This window comes from Pleurodeles waltl, chromosome 10, assembly GCF_031143425.1.
Source record: "Pleurodeles waltl isolate 20211129_DDA chromosome 10, aPleWal1.hap1.20221129, whole genome shotgun sequence".
Classification (NCBI taxonomy): domain Eukaryota; kingdom Metazoa; phylum Chordata; class Amphibia; order Caudata; family Salamandridae; genus Pleurodeles; species Pleurodeles waltl.
In genome coordinates this window covers 901,058,649-901,079,313 of record NC_090449.1, presented here as the reverse complement: position 1 = coordinate 901,079,313, position 20,665 = coordinate 901,058,649, and the positions used below count along the sequence as shown (strand labels likewise).

The 20,665-nt window shown below is 46.4% G+C and overlaps 1 protein-coding gene across 2 annotated transcripts in view; it reads right to left on the bottom strand.

Moving 5' to 3' along the window:
- Positions 1–20,665, bottom strand: part of VPS50 (VPS50 subunit of EARP/GARPII complex) — an 880,308-nt gene that overhangs the window by 476,722 nt on the left and 382,921 nt on the right. For both annotated transcript variants that reach the window (XM_069211661.1, XM_069211662.1), the window contains exon 19: positions 2,891–3,009. In XM_069211661.1, coding sequence (XP_069067762.1) covers positions 2,891–3,009 — 119 coding nt within the window. The remainder of the gene's footprint in view (positions 1–2,890; positions 3,010–20,665) is intronic.

Genomic DNA, 20,665 nt, shown 5'->3' with positions numbered 1-20,665 from the left:
GATTGTAGTCTACTGTCAGTTTAATGAGGGCACACTTGGTCACAGGACAAGTCTAGGAACTGTAAATTACAGGACAAGTCCAAGACTTCACTTATATCAGGGGACAGATGTAGACCTCTGTGCACACACTGGATTAATGTGAGGCTACTGCCAAAATTAAAAACCATATACAGACATATGCAGCCAGGCATAAAGAGCAGGGGAACACAATTGCAAACCATGCAAGGGACAATCATGTGCCCCAAAATAAACTGCCAGCAAAGATGCGCTGCAACATAGTGGAAGGAGAAGAATTTAAGTTTCAAAGTCTGCATGCTCTACATTAGGATATTATGTTAAGGATACTGAACTACATGGTTCTCAGTAAGTCACTTATTGAAGGAACAGTGGTTCCTCTCCATTGGAAAAAAAGAACTTATGTACTTATCTGTCTGTCCCAAAGAATAGTCATTCATAGCAATGCTTCCATTAAATTAAGTATATTCACCCTTATATGTGTAGTAATGAGTGAGATGACCCATGGATCCTGTTACCATACATTACTGTAAGGTACAAAGATCAACTGACGATTTAGAGCACCTATGAGTTTCTTAAGTATAGAAATTCAAGGTCGCTGGACATTGTTATTTCAGCATTCCTACCGTGGAGAGTCCCAGAAGAAAAAAAACGGAATGTGGACATTTCTTCCTGTAAAGGCCATTGCAATAAAAGAAAAGTTTTGAGGTATTCGTCCTTCCTCCACCCACTGAACCTTGAAACCAAACTGCGATATCAATCTGAAAAAACTGGAACTGGTGGCCCATTTTAGGTTGAAGCCTAACAGACAACACAGTTGCTGAGGACTTCTTAGCGACATTTTGAAAGCTGACCCAGGAATGCATTCACCCACTGCTTACGATTGGTTTTTATTTGCAAGTCACATTTGCTTGCTCTCCTTGGTTTAGACTGTCTAGCTTGTCTTGGTCTATCCCGTGGAACATAGTGTGTTTACTGTATTCTTTCACAAGTGCTCACTTTCTGTAAACAAGTCTTTAACTTTTGTTCTTATCTTGTCATTTTTGCTTGCATTCAACGATAGAGATCAAATGTCATGTTCTAACTTTTGAGGGAGTTTGATGTTTATTTTTCGTTCTTTGACTTCAAAGTGAGAAGATTTATCTGAGAATCTGTGAGTGTGAAAAGAAAGGCTTTTTTTTCTAGCACACAACAAACTTAAAAGTCTGTGAAGGAACTGTGCACATATTTCATAATATATGACGATGAGGAAAGCAGATTTTTATGTAATTCTGAAGTGTGACCAAAACAAATCAATACAATAGGTGATGCCATTTTCACACATTATCATTTGTATAGTGCACTGTTTAGTTTTATCAGTAAAACTGTATGTCTGAGCAAATTTAATGGCCACTTCAACTGAAAATTAATTGTCTGTAATGGCAGTATACTATCACACCATACATACTCAAAATGTATGCCACTCCACTCTATTCTGCTCTACAACACTACACTTTAAGCCACTCTACCCTACACCATACTACTCCACTGTACAAAACACTATGCCACTTCAGTTTAAGCCACTCTACTCCTCTCTAACACTCCACAACACCACTCCATTCTACTACACTCTATGCCACTCTACGATACTCCAAGCCACTTTTCTCCATGCTCTTTCTTCACTCTATGACACCTTACTCTACACCACTCTGCTCTATGTCACTCAACTTAACAACACTCCAGTCTATACTACTCCACTCTATGCCGCTGTATGCAACTCCACTCTCCTGATGACACTATGACCCTCCAGTCTATGCTATTCTACTCTAATACACTTTTCACCACTTTACTCCACTACACAGCGCTCCACTCTGCAATACTCTATGACACTCCACGCCCCTCCACTCTACAACACTTAATTCGATCCTATGCCTCTCCACCTTACTACACTCTACGCCACTTTACTCCACTCAACGCTAATCCACTCTATTCCACGGCACTATACAACACTCTAGGCCACTCCATTCTACTCTACACCCCTCCACTCTACACATCTCTATATCATCCTACGCCACTCTACTCCACTCTCCAACATTTCACTCCACAACACACTACTCCACTTTGCGCCCTTTGACTCTACAACACTCTATGCCACTGTATGCCATTCCACATCACATTTCTTCCTTCTATGCAACTCCCTCTATGCCACACCATGCCACTTTACTCCACTCTGCGACACACTACTCCACTCTATGCCACCCCACTATATGATACTCAATGGCACCCTGCTCCACTCTATGCCCCTCCACTGTATGCCACTCTAATCTGCTCTACTCAATGACAATCCACAACCCCTCGCTCCACTCTATGTCACTCCACAACAGGCTATGCCACTCTGCTCTACGACACTCTGCTCCTCTCTACGTCATTTTATTATACAACATTCCACGCCACTCTCATCTACGCCATTAACTTTCAGCGAGGCCTAAAACAAGCCACGCTGGTATACAACAAGGTTTAAACCCACATTGGGAAAAGGCTATAGCTCTTGCACATACAGGACATACTGACGCTGCCAATACTTGTTATGAAATAAAATGACTACAGGAGGAGAATCCAGAAAGTTTTACATTATGATTACTAACAAGTTTTTATTTTACTGTGCTCATTTTGTTAAAAACTGAAAACAATGATGAAATATTGATAGTCCACAGGCATTTACTATGGTGTTCTGAGATTCTGCCTGTGCATGGAGATATTCTTAAGTTTATGATTATCACTTGTTATGCAGGATGAACATGGTTATTTCCAGCACAAGTGAATGACCTGATTACTGTAGCATGTTTATTTTCACCTAATAGCACATTTAAATGACGTAAAAAACTGAAATATGTACCTCTTAACGGGCACGTCTCCCGTCTGCTCATCCACAAAATCTCGCTTCAGTTCTTCAGCAATGTCACTATCACTGTCATATTCCTGATATGCACTCTTTTCCAATTCATCTGATTCATACTAGGAAATGGAAGAAAGAGCATAAACTATCATTACTGTGCTTGCTTTTTCCTGTATGAAGTCCAGCATATTGTTACAACAAACCAGCCTGCAGCAGCCATCAACTGCAGTCATGTTAAACTCCAACACTTCACAACTTACTGCGTAACTTCAAAAGCACATGAAACTGTTATGTTCATATTATGAATTGTAATATTATTGTAGCATACTGCTTAGACTCACACTATCACATATGGTTTGGAACACTATGTTAACTGTTCCATGGTGGGCGTTCGAGACCCCAGCACTTCATACAGAGGTCTGGAACCATCACCAGGCTCACCCGTGCACTGTCCATATACCACAGGGAATAAAAGAACACTATATCAACATTGCTTGTTCCTGATATTTATATGTCAAAATACAACATAAATTGGCGACGAGCTGTGGGATTTCTCTATGTTGACTGATTGTGTACGGACAGCAACTTCACGGCCTCACTGACAAGGGACCTCCAATGTATGCAGGGGTGCTGGAAAGGCTCATGCTGTCAGAGGCGGCCTCCAGCATGAATAGAGGTGCTGGAGCAGCTCACGCTGTCAAGGCGAGAGGCATGTTGTGTCTGGCAGGAGGGTCCAAGACTTCGGGCAGTGGTGAGACTGCTTCAGTTTGTGCTATACTGCACCACACCCGACTTGTTTTTTTCTCCCTTTCATCATTAGCGTTATTCTACCTTTTCTGCGCTTATTCTCTGCGTGTGAGTTCACGGACTAAGCGTTAGTGCATTTGTGAATTTTGAATATTTAATCGGCAAGCATCCTGGCTGTTAGAATGCACGCAACGATCTGCTTCCTTTGTTTTCCAGGAACACCGAGTGGATGCTGCATTTGTTTCACGAGCGTCGGTTGGCTTCTCCTCGTGATTTTTCACGCCACAGTTTAAAAAAAAAATTACTAATCAGTTTATGATCTACTTGCATCCTGCTTCATCTTCTGAAGTGCAGCCTTGACATCTCTTCTCAAAGAGTACCTCAAGGTCAACATCTACATAACTGGCTTATTTAAAAAAGGTTCCTGATCGGTCAAATTCTCAGATGGTGGGATTGATTTCTCCACTAGTTAATCCTGTATGTATACTTATATTTTCTGCCACCTTTACTTGTTATTCAGCACTAGTTTCAATACATTAATTACTTGTAATCTAGACATTTACTTTAAGACATTGATTTTCACAATGCAAATATTCCAACATTCTGTTTAGCAGAACCTGACGTACATAAGTTGAAGTGGAAACAGTGGTTAAAAACTTTATTGCTATTGATGGATCAAAATTCAATTCCACAAGAAAACTGGCATTACTTTACACTGTTTAGGAGCTGAGGAACAAAGAATCTTTGACCATTTGCCACCTGCCATTCAACCGCCTAAAGCGGAATGGGGTGTTTATATAGAGGCTGCAATTAGACTCCACAACCAAGATGACAACAGTATAACTGTGAAACACCGTAGATTTTGTTTCATGTAGGCAACTACAACATTAGACAGAAGACCATTTTCTGGAGAAAATAAGGGCACTTGCAACTTTGATGGAAATATTCACAATTGTTTTCAGTGTCAAATTGTGCTTAACTGAAATGATAAATGCATCCAAGAGAAATTGCTGTGCTGTTGAAAACCCAATCTTCAAGATACATTAGAAATCACAATGGGACAGAAAGATGAGTGATGGTCTTAAAAGAACTGAACACAAACATAAGTTTAATTGAAGTTGAGCAAGTCAACCCCATATTCTTAAAAAAATACAACAAAACATTCAGAAAAACACTTTCAAGTTCCAATCAATCATGTTTTAGATGCGGTTCAAACTCACACTTGGCAAATGCCAAATGATGCCCAGCAGTTGGGAAAACATGTCCAAAGTACAGGAAAGGTGGACATCTTGCCAGAATGTGTACGAATTCTGAAAGGCTGCATTTGTTAATGAGGACAGTCCGCATAGAAGGCATGTTGAGGATACAGAACATTTTTGATAGGAGGGTAGGTTTGTCTATTAAAATTCTCAGAACACAAAAAAATGTTGCCATGGGTGGTGGTGATCCTATGAGCAAAGTGGGAGTAGATAATGTTTAAGTAGAAATCACTGTGGACTCAGTTACCATAATTGCAGAGACTTTTTTAAAGAGTGGGGTGCCACTAAATTAAGTCCGCCTGACATATGTTCTGTGGCGTTTGGGGGCACTACCATTGATATCATGGGTTATTTTCCTGAAGCTGTTATTTTAAAGGACAGATTGATTGCCACCAAAGTATACAGGGTCAAGAAGTACAATATACTTGGGTGGAAAGATCAAAGGGTGTCTGGTATGGTTTTGAGATCTGGTAGAGAGTGCCCCATCTCTTGAATTGATACACCTCATCAGTCATGCACTTCCCACTGATTGGATGAGATGTCATGCAGACACGTGCCGCTATTTGCAGACCATTTAGGTTTGTTCAAAGGGTTCAAACATGAAAGATCTTAGGTCTCTTTATAAGAATATTTTGGTGAACTGCTTTCCACTTCCCAAAATTCAGAAATGCTGGTGCAGCTGGGAAGTGCCAAGGTATTTACCACCATAGATTGTAAGGCGGCATATCACCATGTGGAGTTGGATGAGAAATCAAAGTCCTTAACTGCATTTAATACCTCTTTTGGCACTTATAGATTGTTATGGTTGCCGTTTTAGCTTAGGTTCCGTGGCGTCAGTTTTTCAAAAGCTAATGTTCAAACATTTTGGGAAGGGTAAACACTTGATGGCCTACCAAGATGACATTCTGGTATTCACTGATGATGAAGAGTCACCTGAGACTGTAGAGTGAAGGTTTGGGTGTATTACAAGAACATGGGATTATGGTGAAGCAAGAGGCCTGCTGGTTTGTGGTGCCAGAAGTATAATATCTGAGACACGTTCTATCAGGGGCAGGCATTGAACCTAACAGCGATTTAGTGAATGCCATTAAAGCAATTCCAGAACCTGTGAACAGAAAACTACTAAGGTCCTTTTTAGGGATGTGTGAATATTATTCTCGTTTCAAAGACAGATTTGCTATACAAACCAATCTCCTCAGGAAATTGTAGCGCAAAGGTGAGAAATATGATTGGGGTGCCACAGAACGTGAGGTTTCTGTAAACCTGAAAATATTGACAGTAGAGGCTCCTGCGGTTACTACATTCAGAGATAACGTAGAATCAGTAGTAATGGCTGACGATAGTGGCTTAGGACTGGGTGCTGTTCTCACTCAGCTACTAGATGGTAAAGAAAACACTTGAGCGTTCTCTTCAAAATGTCTGTCATCGACAGAACACAATTACAAATCAATAGAACACAAAGTCTTGGTGTGTGTGTGGGCCACCAAACATTTCTCAACATACTTGTGGGAAAGGGGTTTTCACTTCTAACTGATCACAAGCTAATAATATATTTATTATCAGGAAGTAACTTAAATCGAGCCAGTCCCAGATTAGTCAGATTGCTGTCAAGAATGATTAAATTCAACTTTAAAGTTATACACATTCTCGGTGCAAAAAAGGCTAGCGCTCACTTCCTTTCCAGGTGCCCAGTAGGCATTAGCAATATGGATCCCAGTGATGAAGACATTGAATGGGTTGTAGGAAGGGTTGATGGTATAGTGGTTGCAGCAGGTCCATTTTAACTCCAAGAGTGGAATTCTTATTCGAAAAAGGATATGTGTCAGAAAACTCTCAGGAAGTACATCAGCAGTGGTTGGTCTCATGAGAGAAAGGTTACTGAAGTGTTCAAACCTTATTTAAAGGTCAAAGATGAACTCTTACTGGAGGGCAATTTGGATAATATTAATACCTCCAGTATAGTTGAGGACGAGATTGTTGAACTTGGCTCACCAAGGCCATGTAGGCTTGACAAGCAAGCCCAGGCCAGAAAATGAGATCAAGGTAGTTCTGGGAAATTGCACTGACTGTAGCAAAGCTGTTAACTCATTACATAAGGATTGTATTGGCCCAATGTATAGCTTGCCAGTGAACATGAGGTAAGCTTTGGTGGTGGTGGATTATTTTTCAAAATCATTGGAGGGCAGATTCATGAGGGAGCCTAACACTCATGCAGTTATTGGATTTTTATCAAGTTTGTTCAGAAGAGAAGAAGTACCACAAGAATTGGTTACGGATAATGGGGTTCAGTTCAAAACTAATTTCATGCTGACATTTCTGAAGGTATTTAGGATCAGACACTTATTAGTGGTATTGTATAGTCCCCGAAGCAATGGCTGAATGAGTGAACAAAATGTTGAAGGAGAGTATTCAAATCACTATTATCTGGGGTAGATGTAATGACTGCAGTACAAGAAAGGCTATGGAGCTATTGCAACACAACACATGCTACAACAGGGGTGTCCCTATTTGTACTGCTTAGGTGTAGGCATTCCTTGTCCAAATTGTCACCCAACTGGGTGTTAGAGAAAACAGCTGCGAGTTACTTGCACTTTGATCCGTGTGGGAGATGTAGATGTCCAACTGGGGGATGTGGTAAAAAACTTAAAATGCCCAAAAATGTAACAAATCTAAGTTCTTTGCAGTCACTCAGGAAGTGAAAATATCTAAACATGCTCATTTGGTGGGAAATTGGAAGTGGTGGAGCAAGTTCAGTGCTGCAATTGTCAGCAAAATGGATGGATTGCAAACAAGAGTAATTGGTGAGGCCTCCAAAGAGGTGTCCTTCAATAGGGAGCCCGAAGAGGAGGGCTAGAGTTTAAAACATGAGTCTGGTATAGACAACCCAGGTAAAGTTAAAGTTACTAGCTCGGGGCTACCATATCAAGAAGGAGGGGATCCAAATAGGTATGGTGCACTTCCAACCACAAAAGTAGACAAACTTGTGGTCTAAGATCAAAGTGAAGATAACATTAAGGACATTCTTTCTACAGGAATTGGTGAGGTGGTCAATGTTTCAGAGGGAAGGAGAATAATCTTTTAGAGCCTATGAGAGACGCAGGTCCTGGGCTAGACTTCCCGAGACTTACACAGTTGGAACGCCTAAGGCCTGAGTACCAAGAGCTAGCACAAGAAGGGGCAAAGAAACAAATGCTAGCAACACTCCACTGGTTGTATGACACAGAATACAAGACCGGGAAGCTCCTGGTGTGGCTATGCAGGAAGAAGCGGAGGTTAGATGAGAAACCAGATAGTGAAACAAGGGGGCAAATATTTTCTTACTAATGAAGCCATCACTGAGGCCTTTGAACATCACTAAGAGGAATTTTATAGATCTAGGCTACTGCATGACGAACCATTCTTTGCAAAATACATGGAGTTGGTAAACAACCTTGTGCTGGAAGCAGAGGCGCTGGAGGATGACATTATATTGGCGGAGGCCCAAGCCATCACGGCAAGCTTAAAATTCAATAAGACACCGGGCCCCAACGGGACTACTGCAGAATTCTTTAAGGGCTTATCGAACTGCTCCGGCCATATTTGCTCAATATGTTAGTAGAGGCTGGTCAGCTGGACACTCTCCCACTATGTCTCAGGTGGCCTGTCACAGTAGGGCTAAACAAACACAGGAAACCCAAAGAGCATTGTGACTCATACTGCCCGATTTCACTACTCAATGTCGAAGTCAAGCTATTTGGCCACAAAACTGGTCACCAGTCTCCTACAGGTTATGACGCCCCTGATTCCAGAGATCAGTTGGGCTTTATGCCGGGATGCGGAATTCATATCGCCCGACATCCAGGACATATTGCTTGGGGTCAAGGGCAACAAGTTTTCATGTTTATTTTGTCCTTTGGATAAGTAGGCACAACACCCTGCAGCACAAACCCTTAGGCTGCCAGTTTACAGAGAAGGGAACTGTCTGCAGTTGAGGTAATATGTGTGTCCATAATTTAATACTGTTGGAACTTGTATTTATGGTTCATTAATGAGAAGCCTTCATTATTAGGGTGAGCATTGTAAATAAACGCTTTAAGGTCATATTGCACTGCTGACAGTGGTTCCAGTAAAAAGAAAAAAAGTGTGTGCAAACGTTTGAAAAGTTTAACAATACGTGGCTAAGTATAATGCTCCCACAATGCTCTTTGATTAGATTCAAATGTTTGCAGAAGTGTTTAAGCAACAGTGATGATTCTTTGCTTTCAAAATAAAACGTTTAGAAGAAAATGCAAGTAGGAAATAATTAAGTTTTGCTACTAAAAAATTGTAGGTGCTATTTCTTTGAAGCATCATTTAGTAAAGTGTGTTGATGCATGCTAGTATTTCCCAAAAATATTCCTTATGGTAAATCAGTGTAACCATTTTTAATAAGATTATGGGAAGCACGAAAATAAACAATCACTGGTAAATCCAAAAGATCCAACTTTATTTTTTTTTTATTTTATTTTTATTTTTAAGGCTTTTGGTTTTGTCAATGTGTGTCTTGTTTTGACATGGCTTTTGCAACACTTTGTTGTGGGGGCTGCCAGGCCCTCACCACTTTAACAAACACTGGCAAAAGGGGAAAAAAAAGGTTTTTTTCTCAAAAAGCACACAGTGCCACCGGTGGTGTAACAAAGGCCCCCACAGCCCCCCTCCAGGGGGCCCTTCAGCACGGCATCTACCCTGAGTGAGTCTGGGAGAGGGCCCTCCACGTTCTTTGCAGGGGGGGGGCCGTCTAGTTTAGTTACACCACTAATTGCCACAGTAGTTCCTGGCATTGAACAAAACTACTTTGTGTGCCAATATGCTCCTTGTAGAAGAGTAGAATGAGATCACTCACGGTAAAGGAAGCAGATAGACAGAGAGAAACAGAAGTTTAATAAAAACTACACTCTCATTATGACATTGGCGGTAAGTCCCGCTTACCGCCATGCCGACCGCCGCAGCGGAGGATTACCGCTACCCATATTATGACACACACATACCAATCCGTCACTATACAGACACACACACAAGCCCACCAGCCCAAAGGTCAGTGTTAAACTGGCGGTACAAAAACCCACACAGTTACACCAACAGAACTACGCCCACAGAATTATGACCCACGAATCACTGCAGTGGACATTCAGCAGCGGTAAACCATTGGCAGTACATACCGCTGCGTTCAAAATACACACAACGTAACAAAACACCATATTGGACAATTCAAACTACACACACCTGACACACATACACACACCACACCCACAACAATATAAAACACCCACAAACAATACCCACAACCACTTACAACGCAAACATATTGCCAACTGAGAGAGACAGGCCAAGAGCACCCACAGAACCAGAGCCACTAAACACCATCACCCATACACTGTCCACGCACCTTACAGCACACACCCCAACACATCACCCCACACACCCTCACACTACACCCATGGCACCACAAAGACAACCCAGGTTCTCAGAGGAGGAGCTAAGGGTCATGTTGGAGGAAATCATCCGGGTAGAGCCACAGCTATTTCGATCACAGGTGCATCAGACATCCATTGCTAGGAAGATGGAGCTATGGCGGAGAATCGTAGACAAGGTCAGTGTTAAATTGGCGGTACCAAAACCCACACCGGTACACCAACAGAACTACACCCACAGCATTATGACCCACGAATCACCGCAGCGGACATTCAATAGCGGTAAACCATTGTCGGTACATACCGCTGCGCTCCAAATACACACAACCTAACAAAACACCACCACATTGGACAATCCAAACTACACACACCTGACACACATACACACACCACACCTACAACACTATAAAACACCCACACACAATACCCCAACCCCTTACGATGCAAAAATATTGCCAACTGAGAGAGACAGACCAAGAGCACCCACAGAACTAGAGCCACTAAACACCATCACCCATACACCGTCCATGCACCTTACAGCACACACCCCAACACATCACCCCACACACCCTCACACTACGCCCATGGCACCGCAAAGACACCCCAGGTTCTCAGAGGAGGAGCTAAGGGTCATGGTGGAGGAAATCACCCAGGTAGAGCCACAGCTATTCCGATCAAAGTTGCAGCAGACATCCATTGCTAGGAAGATGGAGCTATGGCGGAGAATCCTGGACAGGGTCAACACCGTGGGACAGCACCCAAAAACAAGGGATGACATCAGGAAGAGGTGGCATGACCTACAGGGGAAGGTGTGTTCCGTGGCAGCAAGATAGCAGTACAGAGGACAGGTGGTGGACCCCCACCTCCACCCCCACAACTAACAACATGGGAGGAGCAAGTCCTGGCAATCATGCATCCTGAGGGCCTGGCAGGAGTAGCAGGAGGACTGGACTCTGGTAAGTCAATCTCTATTACTATCACCCCCCTACCTGCATGCCACCACATACCCCCACTCCCACCCCTATCACCCCACCACCTCACATACACCCCACCATCACAACCCACTCATCCCAATAACAAGCCCTGCATGTAACACCAATGCACGGACCCCCATCACAGACCAGCATGGACACACATCACTAAAACATGCAAACTAGACAGAATCACCTAGCCCACCAAATCACTACTCACAGAAGGCTAAGCTGACAGGGCAATAACAACCATAGAGGGCAACACACCCATGCACAAGATGGCACGCACAGAAACATTAAGACTGCATTTACATCCCCACAGGTTCCCCATCCAACGTCCCCAGAGAGGAGGTGCCAGCAACAATCAGGCCCCCCAAGAAGAGGCCACACAGTGATGACAGCAGCTCTGGACGCCTGGATCTGGATGACCAACCTGGCCCATCAGGGACCTCTGGACTGTCGGTAACCCAGGCACAGTCCCATACCACCACAGAGCTGCCCCCCTCAGGAAACAGCACCCACACAGTGGGCCCATACCACTGTCCCCAGGACACATCAATCAGCAGTGTGTCCACCACTACAGGGACCCCAAGCCACCCCACAAACACAGGACGATCAGGGACCTGGAGTCAGTGGTAGTGGGCACACGGTTCAGGGGACAGAGGCACAGGACAACAGGGAAGCTGGGAGGACTGCTGTGCGACAGGTGGAGGGCAGGCCCAGGGAACCGACTCTCCAGGAGGCACTCACCTACATCTTGGGAGCATACCCCCATTCCCAGGAGACGATGGGCCAGATACTGGACAAGTTACAGGAGACCCAGCGGCTGCAGGAGGGACAGTACCTGGGGATCAGGGAGGACATGAAGAACATCCACACCACCCTGGTTACCACTGCAGGGGTGCTGGCAGACATGGCCAACACCATGAGGAAGGCAGTGGCACACCAACGGGCCCCTGACACTAGCCAAAACGATGAACAGCCTTCCACCTCCGCTGCCGCTAGTGGACAGGAGGCCCCGCCACAGGAACAACAGGCCACCACCATCCCTCCCCCTGCAGAAGGAGAACCGCCCGCAAACAGTCACTGTGATCCAGGCAGAAGCCAGAGAACATTGCCAAGACCCCCGCCAGGAAAAAAGACTCTCCTGAATGTCACCCTTGTGTCCCACTCAGTCACACTGTCCACCTTGAACTGCCATTGCTCCACTTCCTATGCCCCCTTGGACAATGCACCTTTGATACCAACAGACTGGACTCTACCCTCGACTTTCCTCCATCAGCAACCCATCCCATTGCAATACCCCCTCCACTTATTAGCAGCTAAATAAACACCCTTGGAACAAATACAAGTATGGAGTCTGTCACTTGATTGGAATATGTATACGTTTAACAAGCTGTAAACTTTGCAATTCAACTGTACAGTAATGTATACATCGGTATGACCTGTAGTTGGCAGCAGTAAGCACACCAGGAGCCAGAGTGGGGCACAGATATCTGAAAATAGAGATGCCAAAGGGTACAGTAAGTGGCCGTAGTAGTGGGAAAATCAGCCTGCCATGTACAATGTCCAAGACAAAACTGTCAATGGAAGGTGAAGTTACAGTGTCTTACCTGTGTGTCACTGAAAGCAGTCGTATCATTGATGTTCTGTTGTCCTCATCCTCATCCTCTGCCTCCTCTTCATCACTGTCCACAGGGTCCACTGCTGCCACATGCCCATCTCCAGCCTCATCGTCCTGCAGAAAAGGCACCTGGCATCTCAAGGCAATGTTATGCAACATACAGCATGCCACGATGAGCTGGCACACCTTCTTGGGTGAGTAGCACAGGGAACCACCTGTTAGATGGAGGCAAAGAAACCTGGCCTTCAGGAGGCCGAATGTCCTCTTGATTATTCTTCTTGTTTGCCCATGTGCCTCATTGTAACGTTTCTCTGCCCTTGAACTGGGATTCCTCATGGGGTCAGTAGCCATGAGAGGTTGGGGTAACCAGAGTCACCTGCAAATATCGATGGATACCTGTTAGCCAAACAATAACCCTTAGGGCCAACACCATACCCATACACCAACATATACTGGGTTGGAACCATGGGCTCACCTACTAGCCACACTAGGTGCCTCTGGAGTTGAGCCATCACATATTCCTCAGAATAAATCATACACAGACCCAGGATACTTAGCATTGACGTGGGAGATGTACTGTTCCGCCAGGCACACTACCTGCACATTCATGGAATGAAAGCTCTTTTGATTTCTGAACACCTGTTCATTTCTCCGGGGGGACACAAATGCAATATGCGTACCGTCAATAGCCCAATAATGTTGGAGATATGTCCCATTGCATAGAAGTCAGCTTTCACTGTGGCCAAATCCTCCAGCTCGGGGAAAACGATGTAGTTGTGCATGTGTTTAATCAGGGCAGACAACACTCTGGTCAGCACTATTGAGAACACTGGCTGAAACATCCCTGCTGCCAAGCCCACTGTCACTTGGAAAGAACCAGTTGCCAAGAAATGGAGCACAGATAGGACTTGCACAAGAGTGGGGATCCCAGTGGGGTGACGGATAGCAGATAACAGGTCTGGCTACAATTGGGTACATGCTCTGTGATTGTGGCCCTGTCCAGCCAATAAGTGAGGATAATGTGCCTGTCCTCCATTGTTGACAAGTCCACCAGGGGTCAGTACAAGGGGATGTCTCCATCTCCTATTCATCTACAGCGGCTGTACTCTAGGGGGGAAAAAAGAGTGAGCAGCTGGTCAGTATTCCACATTTCCAAACTGTACACTGTATTGCATATTGTGACAGTAACAGTATGTTTTTGGATAGGCCCAAATGGTGCCTATGTGTACTGTGACACAGTTAGGTGCCATGGCCTGCACCCCCCCCTGAAATGGCGGCCCTCTGTCCTGTGTGGATGAACATGCGGAAATGAGGCAATGCCACTGACGTTGTGTGCCGCTGCGGGAGGCGGTCGAGTACCGCTGTGCAACTCCTCATTGGTTGTCATTGGGCCCTATGGGTTACAGTGGCCAATGGTGAAGTACGCCAGCGGTGACGGTACACACCACCGCGGACGTGACCGCCATTTTCTATCAGGTCTCTCACTTGCTAGCTGACATTCAACAGGAGAGGACCTACACTGCAAGTGCTGCTGTGACCTGTGTCTGGAACCGACCATGGCTCGAGTCACTGGGAAAAGGGAACCTGCCTTCGCCGCTGCGAAGTTGGAGAGACTGGTGGATGGGGTCTTACCCCAGTACCGAATGCTGTATGGGCCTCCAGACCAACAGGTGAGCACACTCTGAGCACAATGCATGGGGCAAGAATGACTGTAGGGCTGTGTGTGAGGGCCTCATGGAAGGGGGGAGGGGGTTGGTGGAAGGGTCCTGGGCAGAGTGCTGCATGTATGGTGGGCAATGTCTGTGCATAAGGAAATGGGAGGGCTATGGTGGGCCATGAGTGTAACAGGCTGGATGGTATGGCTGATACCTTTTTCTATATTTATTTTTCTGCAGGTCAGCGCCCATCAAAAAAAGGGTATATGGCCTGCCATCGCCAAGGACGTGCAGACCCTGGGGGTCTACGGCAGGCGGAGCACCCACTGTCGGAAACGGTGGGAGGACCTGAGACGCTGGGCAAGGAAGATGGCAGAGGCCCAGCTGGGGATGGCCTCCCAACGAGGAAGGGGTGCCTGTCGAACCCTGACCCCCCTCATGTTCCGCATACTGGTGGTGGCCAATCCGGAGCTGGATGGGTGCTTGAGGCCATCACAGCAGCCACAAGGGGATGAGTACAGTTTCCAAATCTACTACTTGCGCGAGGTGGGATGGTCTACGGGTGGGGGATGTGGGCCTGTGGGTCCCCTAGGCCAGGCCGGACATTGCAGGGTAGGTCCCATGTTGGGCAGGGGCTGATGAACACCACCTCCTACAAAGCTAGTAGGTATCCACTACTGGGCAGGGGTCTGTGGGTATCAGGTATGCTGCTATTGGCGTTAGGTATTCCTGTCCTTCGGCTGGTGACTAGCATTGTGACTGGTAGTGCATTGCATAGTGCGTAGGCCTGGTCCCTGTGTGAGGGTGCTGTGTACGCCAACGGTGTTGTTGGAGCAGCCCCTTTTTGTTTTGTCACCCTGCCCTTATGTGCACTAGCATCATCTGGCGGAGGAGCAGTGGCACCAGCGACGAAGGGAGCTGCATCCCACATGGCCCATGAGGCCGAATCCACCAACGGTGATGGTACCAGTGGGATGGAGGGTGTGGGGAGCACCACAGCAGAGACAGGAGGGGACAGTTCTGACAGTGATACCTCCTCAGATGGAAGCTCCCCGCTGGTGGCGGACACCTCTGTGCCCACCCCAACTACAGGTACTGCCGCCACCCCGTACCAGCACCGCCCTCCCAGCAGCCCCTCAGCGAGTTTCCCGTGCCCGCTCACCCAGGAGGGTGGGCATCTCCTTCGCCCCAGGCACCTCAGGCCCTGCCCCAGTTAGCCCTGCTGCCCTGAGTCAGGAGGCTATTGACCTCCTGCGATCCATCTCTGTTGGGCATTCAACTATTGTGAATGCCATCCAGGGGCTGGCAGGCAATTTGCAACAAACAAATGCATTCCTGGAGGGCATTCACTGTGGCATGGAGACCAAACAGAGATCAATCCAGGCTCTGGCCTCCTCACTGATGGCAGCCATTGTCCATGTCTCTAGCCTCCCCTCTCCAACTTCCTCTACCCAGTCCCATTCTCGTCAACCCCAGCCCATCCAAGCACACATTCAGACCAGCATGCACCCAAGACAACACCGGCGTGGCTCAGGCAAACACAAGAACCACACATCATCCCACAGGCACTCACACAAACACCATCCAGATGCAGACATGCTAACATCCACTGCCTCCACTGTGTACCACTCCTCCCAGTCGTCCACCACCCTCCTTGTAGCATCTCTACTCACACCTGCATGCACTACATCCTCATCCACTACCCCATCACCATCACGCCTATCACTACACACCCCTCACTGGCAGTCACCACCCCCACATCCATGCACAAGTCCCCTGTGTCTTCTCCCACTGTGTCCGTGCCCCCTCCACCCAAATTGTGTCCTGGACCCTGCAAATCCTGTGGGTATGACACCCATTTGAGAGGATGTGACATTGCACTCCCCAAGTGCTGCATCCAGAACCAGTGGAAAAAGCCATCCACTCACCCTATCCTTGCCAGGATGAAGCACACTGGGCACCAGGCCCCCTAAAGAACCTGCTGAAGAAGCCATCCACTCACCCCATCCTTGCCACGATGAATCACACTGGGCACCAGGCCCCCTCCAAAACCAGTGGAAGAAACCATCCACTCACCCCATCCTTGCCAGGATGAAGCACACTGGGCACAAGGCCCCCGCCTAAACCAGTGGGCAAACCACCCATTTGAGAGACTGTGGCCTTGAACTCCCACAGGACCAAGCAGTGGGCAAACCACCCACTTGAGAGACTGTGGCTTTGCACTCCCCAGGACCAAGCAGTGGGAAAACCACCCACTTGAGAGACTGTGCCTTTGCACTCCCCAGAACCAAACAGTGGGCAAACCACCCACTTGAGAGACTGTGGTTTTGCACTCCCCAGGACCAAGCAGTGGGCAAACCACCCACTTGAGAGACTGTGCCTTTGCACTCCCCGGAACCAAGCAGTGGGCAAACCACCCACTTGAGAGACTGTGGCCTTGCACTCCCCAGGACATCGCACAGGGCATGTAGCCCCCTCCAGGACCAGTGGTGTTGTACCATCTTCTGGCGGAGGTGCCCCCGGTTCCCCGTCCCCCTGAGGTGCCTGTGTATTTTCGACCTGATGCCAGCGGTGTTCTCTCTGTGTTGTTGCAGGAGTCAAGTGGGGCCTTGGCCTATGTGACATGGCCCTGTGGTCCATGGACATTGTGGACTAGGCAGTGTCCCTCCATTTGTATATATGTATATACTGTTTTGATTTTGGAGCACGATTTTCTACACTTTTACCTTATTACACACACTTTAATCAATTCCTTTTGTCCTTGTATTATTCCTGACGGGTACGGGGTGAATATGTAATGTTACTGCATCTGGTTATGTGTATGGTGTTGGGGGTGGGGTGTTGCATGTGTGTGTCACTCTCGTTTTCCTCCCCTCTTCCCCTGTGTGCTAGGCGGCAATACTCACTGTGGTCATCTCCTCAGGCATTGGTGATCATAGTGAAGAAGGAGATAAACGAGCATGGGGAACACCTGCAACTCGGGCTCCATGGAGGCATGGTTCTTCCTTGTGTCTCCAGGGGTGAGTCCTTTGCCTTCTGTGTACTGTTTCTGCAGTGCTTTTGATGTCGTTAGTACCGCCCCGGAAAAGGTGGTGGATAAGCTTGTCATAATAGAGTGTCATTGTCTTCCACCAGGCTGTTGGCGGTTACCGCTGCAGTGCTTGTTGCTACCGCCATGGCGGTCGGTGTGTTAAAGTGGCTGTCTGTCTGAGTGGTTTCCGCTGCTTTATCACCGACCGCCAGGGTTGTAATGAGGGCCAAAATGTCCTTGTTAATACCAGCCCTAATTATCGACCCAATTTTTTAAGAAAGTCACAAAAGTGCACCTATGGTATGTCTTTGAATTAGTGGCTTTCATAAATTCACAAGAATTTACAGACGTAGATCAGGAAATCGTACTCCCAGAAATTATTTGTGAACTGTATGTTAGCCCCAGCAAATATGCATTTGTAGAGTTGCTCACATTGAAAATCTATTGAGCGTTTACACGTTCACATTTCCTCCAACCACTTTTTTCCCAACCCTGGATAAACTTCTACTTCTGCCATTGTCAAGAGTAAATTTCCAACCTCTCTCATTATGGCAAAAATTAGAGAAGAGCTGGTGAAAATCCTTAAAACATGCAAGTTAGTAGGTTTGCAGACTCAAAGGCATTCCAGCCCTGGAACTATTGCTTACTGCTTCCTCCAGCCCCAGTATGTAGATCTGCAGAAAGGTGGCAAAGTAAGGAAATTGCTATAGTAGGGATTGAAATTGCAAGTATTCAAGCCCAACTATAGTAGCAGCCCTAGCATAATCAGAGTGGCTTTTATCAGAGCTTTTACATAATTAAATTGCTGCCATAATTTAAGGACAAGTAGATTTTTTTTACAGGACAAGTAGTTTTAAGAAGCAACCTGTCCCTTGGACAAGTAAATACTTTATTAAATTCCACACCCCTGTTTATGCCTGGAAGGTCAACACATTACAATTTAAGGGATGCGCATAATTGGACGAATTAACTTAAATACCCGGCCCGAGACACACATCCTCCTCGCGCTGGATGCAGAGAAGGCGTTTGATGGGGTAAACTGGCCCTTTCTGCAGCATATTGGTGAAGTTCAGGTTTGGCCCCCATTATCGGAAGTGGGTTAAAATAATCTATCATACCCCGGTAGCCTCTGTCCCAGTGACTGGAACGCTGTCTCTCTGCTTCCCCACTGTCAGGGCTACGAGGCAGGGTTGTCCCCCCTTCTCTTCGCCCTCATGATCGAATCCCAGGTCTATATAGTATGAGATCATCCAGAGTCTGCGGTTTCCACATACAGGGAATGGATGTTGTGAAGGGGAACATTTCTCTCAACATGGACATCCTTCTATACATTATGGAGCGGCTATGACCCTGCCTCTCTTCCTCCATCTGTTCGAAGAGTACAGGAGTTACTCTGGCTATCGAATTAATTGGGATATGTCAGTACTCTACCTTCCACGGAGTGGGATAGACACACGAAGATGGCTTTAAACACATGGGTACTTTTATGATGTTGGGGAGGGATCTAGGTTTTGAACGAAATTTGGGGAGGGTGGTGAGAGCATGCTAAGAGGAGATGAAGAGGTATGCCCGAACAATAATTAGATGCACAGCCATGTTTACAATGATCTCACTCCCAAAGCTGCATGATGTGTTACAAAACACGTACTACTGATTCCCAAGAAGATCTTCACTAGACTGGAGGGTGACATGCGGACCTTTCTGTGGCACAGGAAACACCCCAGAATTGCTCTGAAAACCCTACAACCCAACCTGTACAATGGGAGTTACCTCTAACCGATATGGAGGCCTATTATTGGGTAGACCATTCGATTAATGTTAATGACTACCTGTTTGCCCCACTTGATCACTCCACATTTAGGCTTCAGCAGGTGCAATGGGGGAGCAGGGCATGCCTGCACTACTTTTATGGGGGCAAAGGGATTGAGTGTCTTCTCCCGGCCACCCAAGTCACCTTGGCGCCTGGGGGAATGCCTTGAAATGCCAGGGTTGGTATTGGAGACCCACAAAGGAAACACCCTTATGGGAGGGAAACTGGGTCCCAGAGATGTGGAAATTGTGAGGATTTGAAGCCTGGGATCTTCCAAATAGGGACCTACTAGAGGGAGGCGACAATGCCGGTTCCCTAGCTTCAGCACAAATTTGAGATTAATTAAGCCAATTTTTGAAATACGCTCAGGTGTGTCATGCCTGGCAGTCTGAAGGGCTACCTGGGGAGGGAATCACTGAGTATGCTCCAATGGAAGGATGGTTGCTAACAAAGAAGTTGGAAAAGGATGCAGTGTCCCTAACATATAAAATCCTAAACAATAACATGCCTGACACGCTCCTTAAGAGCGAGATGTGTGGAGGATGTGGGAGACCTGGAGGATATCGACTGGGAAGCAGCCCTAATGTACCCAAGGGAAGTAGCAATAAAATCGAGGCTACAAGTAATCTAATTTAAAATGCCTCATAGGGTGTATTACAATAGGAGGCAATTACACGCTATAGGAAGGACACAAGACCCACAATGCTTGAGGTGTCATGAAGAGGATGGTTCCTTTTTCCAAACTATTTGGAGCTGATTGCCAATTCAAGACTACGGGGAGACATTTATAAGATAACTTAGCAAAGTCGTAGCACAATCCCACTGGATCCCAAATGTATCCTTCTGGGGATACCTAATGACATTGACCTGCCATGGCCTAAACTGTTGTTTTGTGGCAATCAGAGTACTAGCCCGATACAGAGGGGGGAGTAAGAGTGCGACATTGCAGGAGTGGAGGCGGAGCATGGATATGTATATGGTGGTTGAAAATGTCACATATCAGCAAGGGCTGTCCCCGAAAATTCCATAAGCTGTGGAACAGCTGGATAAACTTCTACTCCCTGGAGCCACTGGAGGAGGGTGGGGGACTAGGCCGAGACTTGACATGATGTGTGAAGACATACCGTGGGTAATGTGAAATGAGGAAATTGACTCTATGCTTTCTTTATACAATACAGTTGCTCTGACTGGCAGATGTCGAGTTAGAGGAGGGCGGGTGAACTGGACTGTTCTTAGACGGGAATCATGG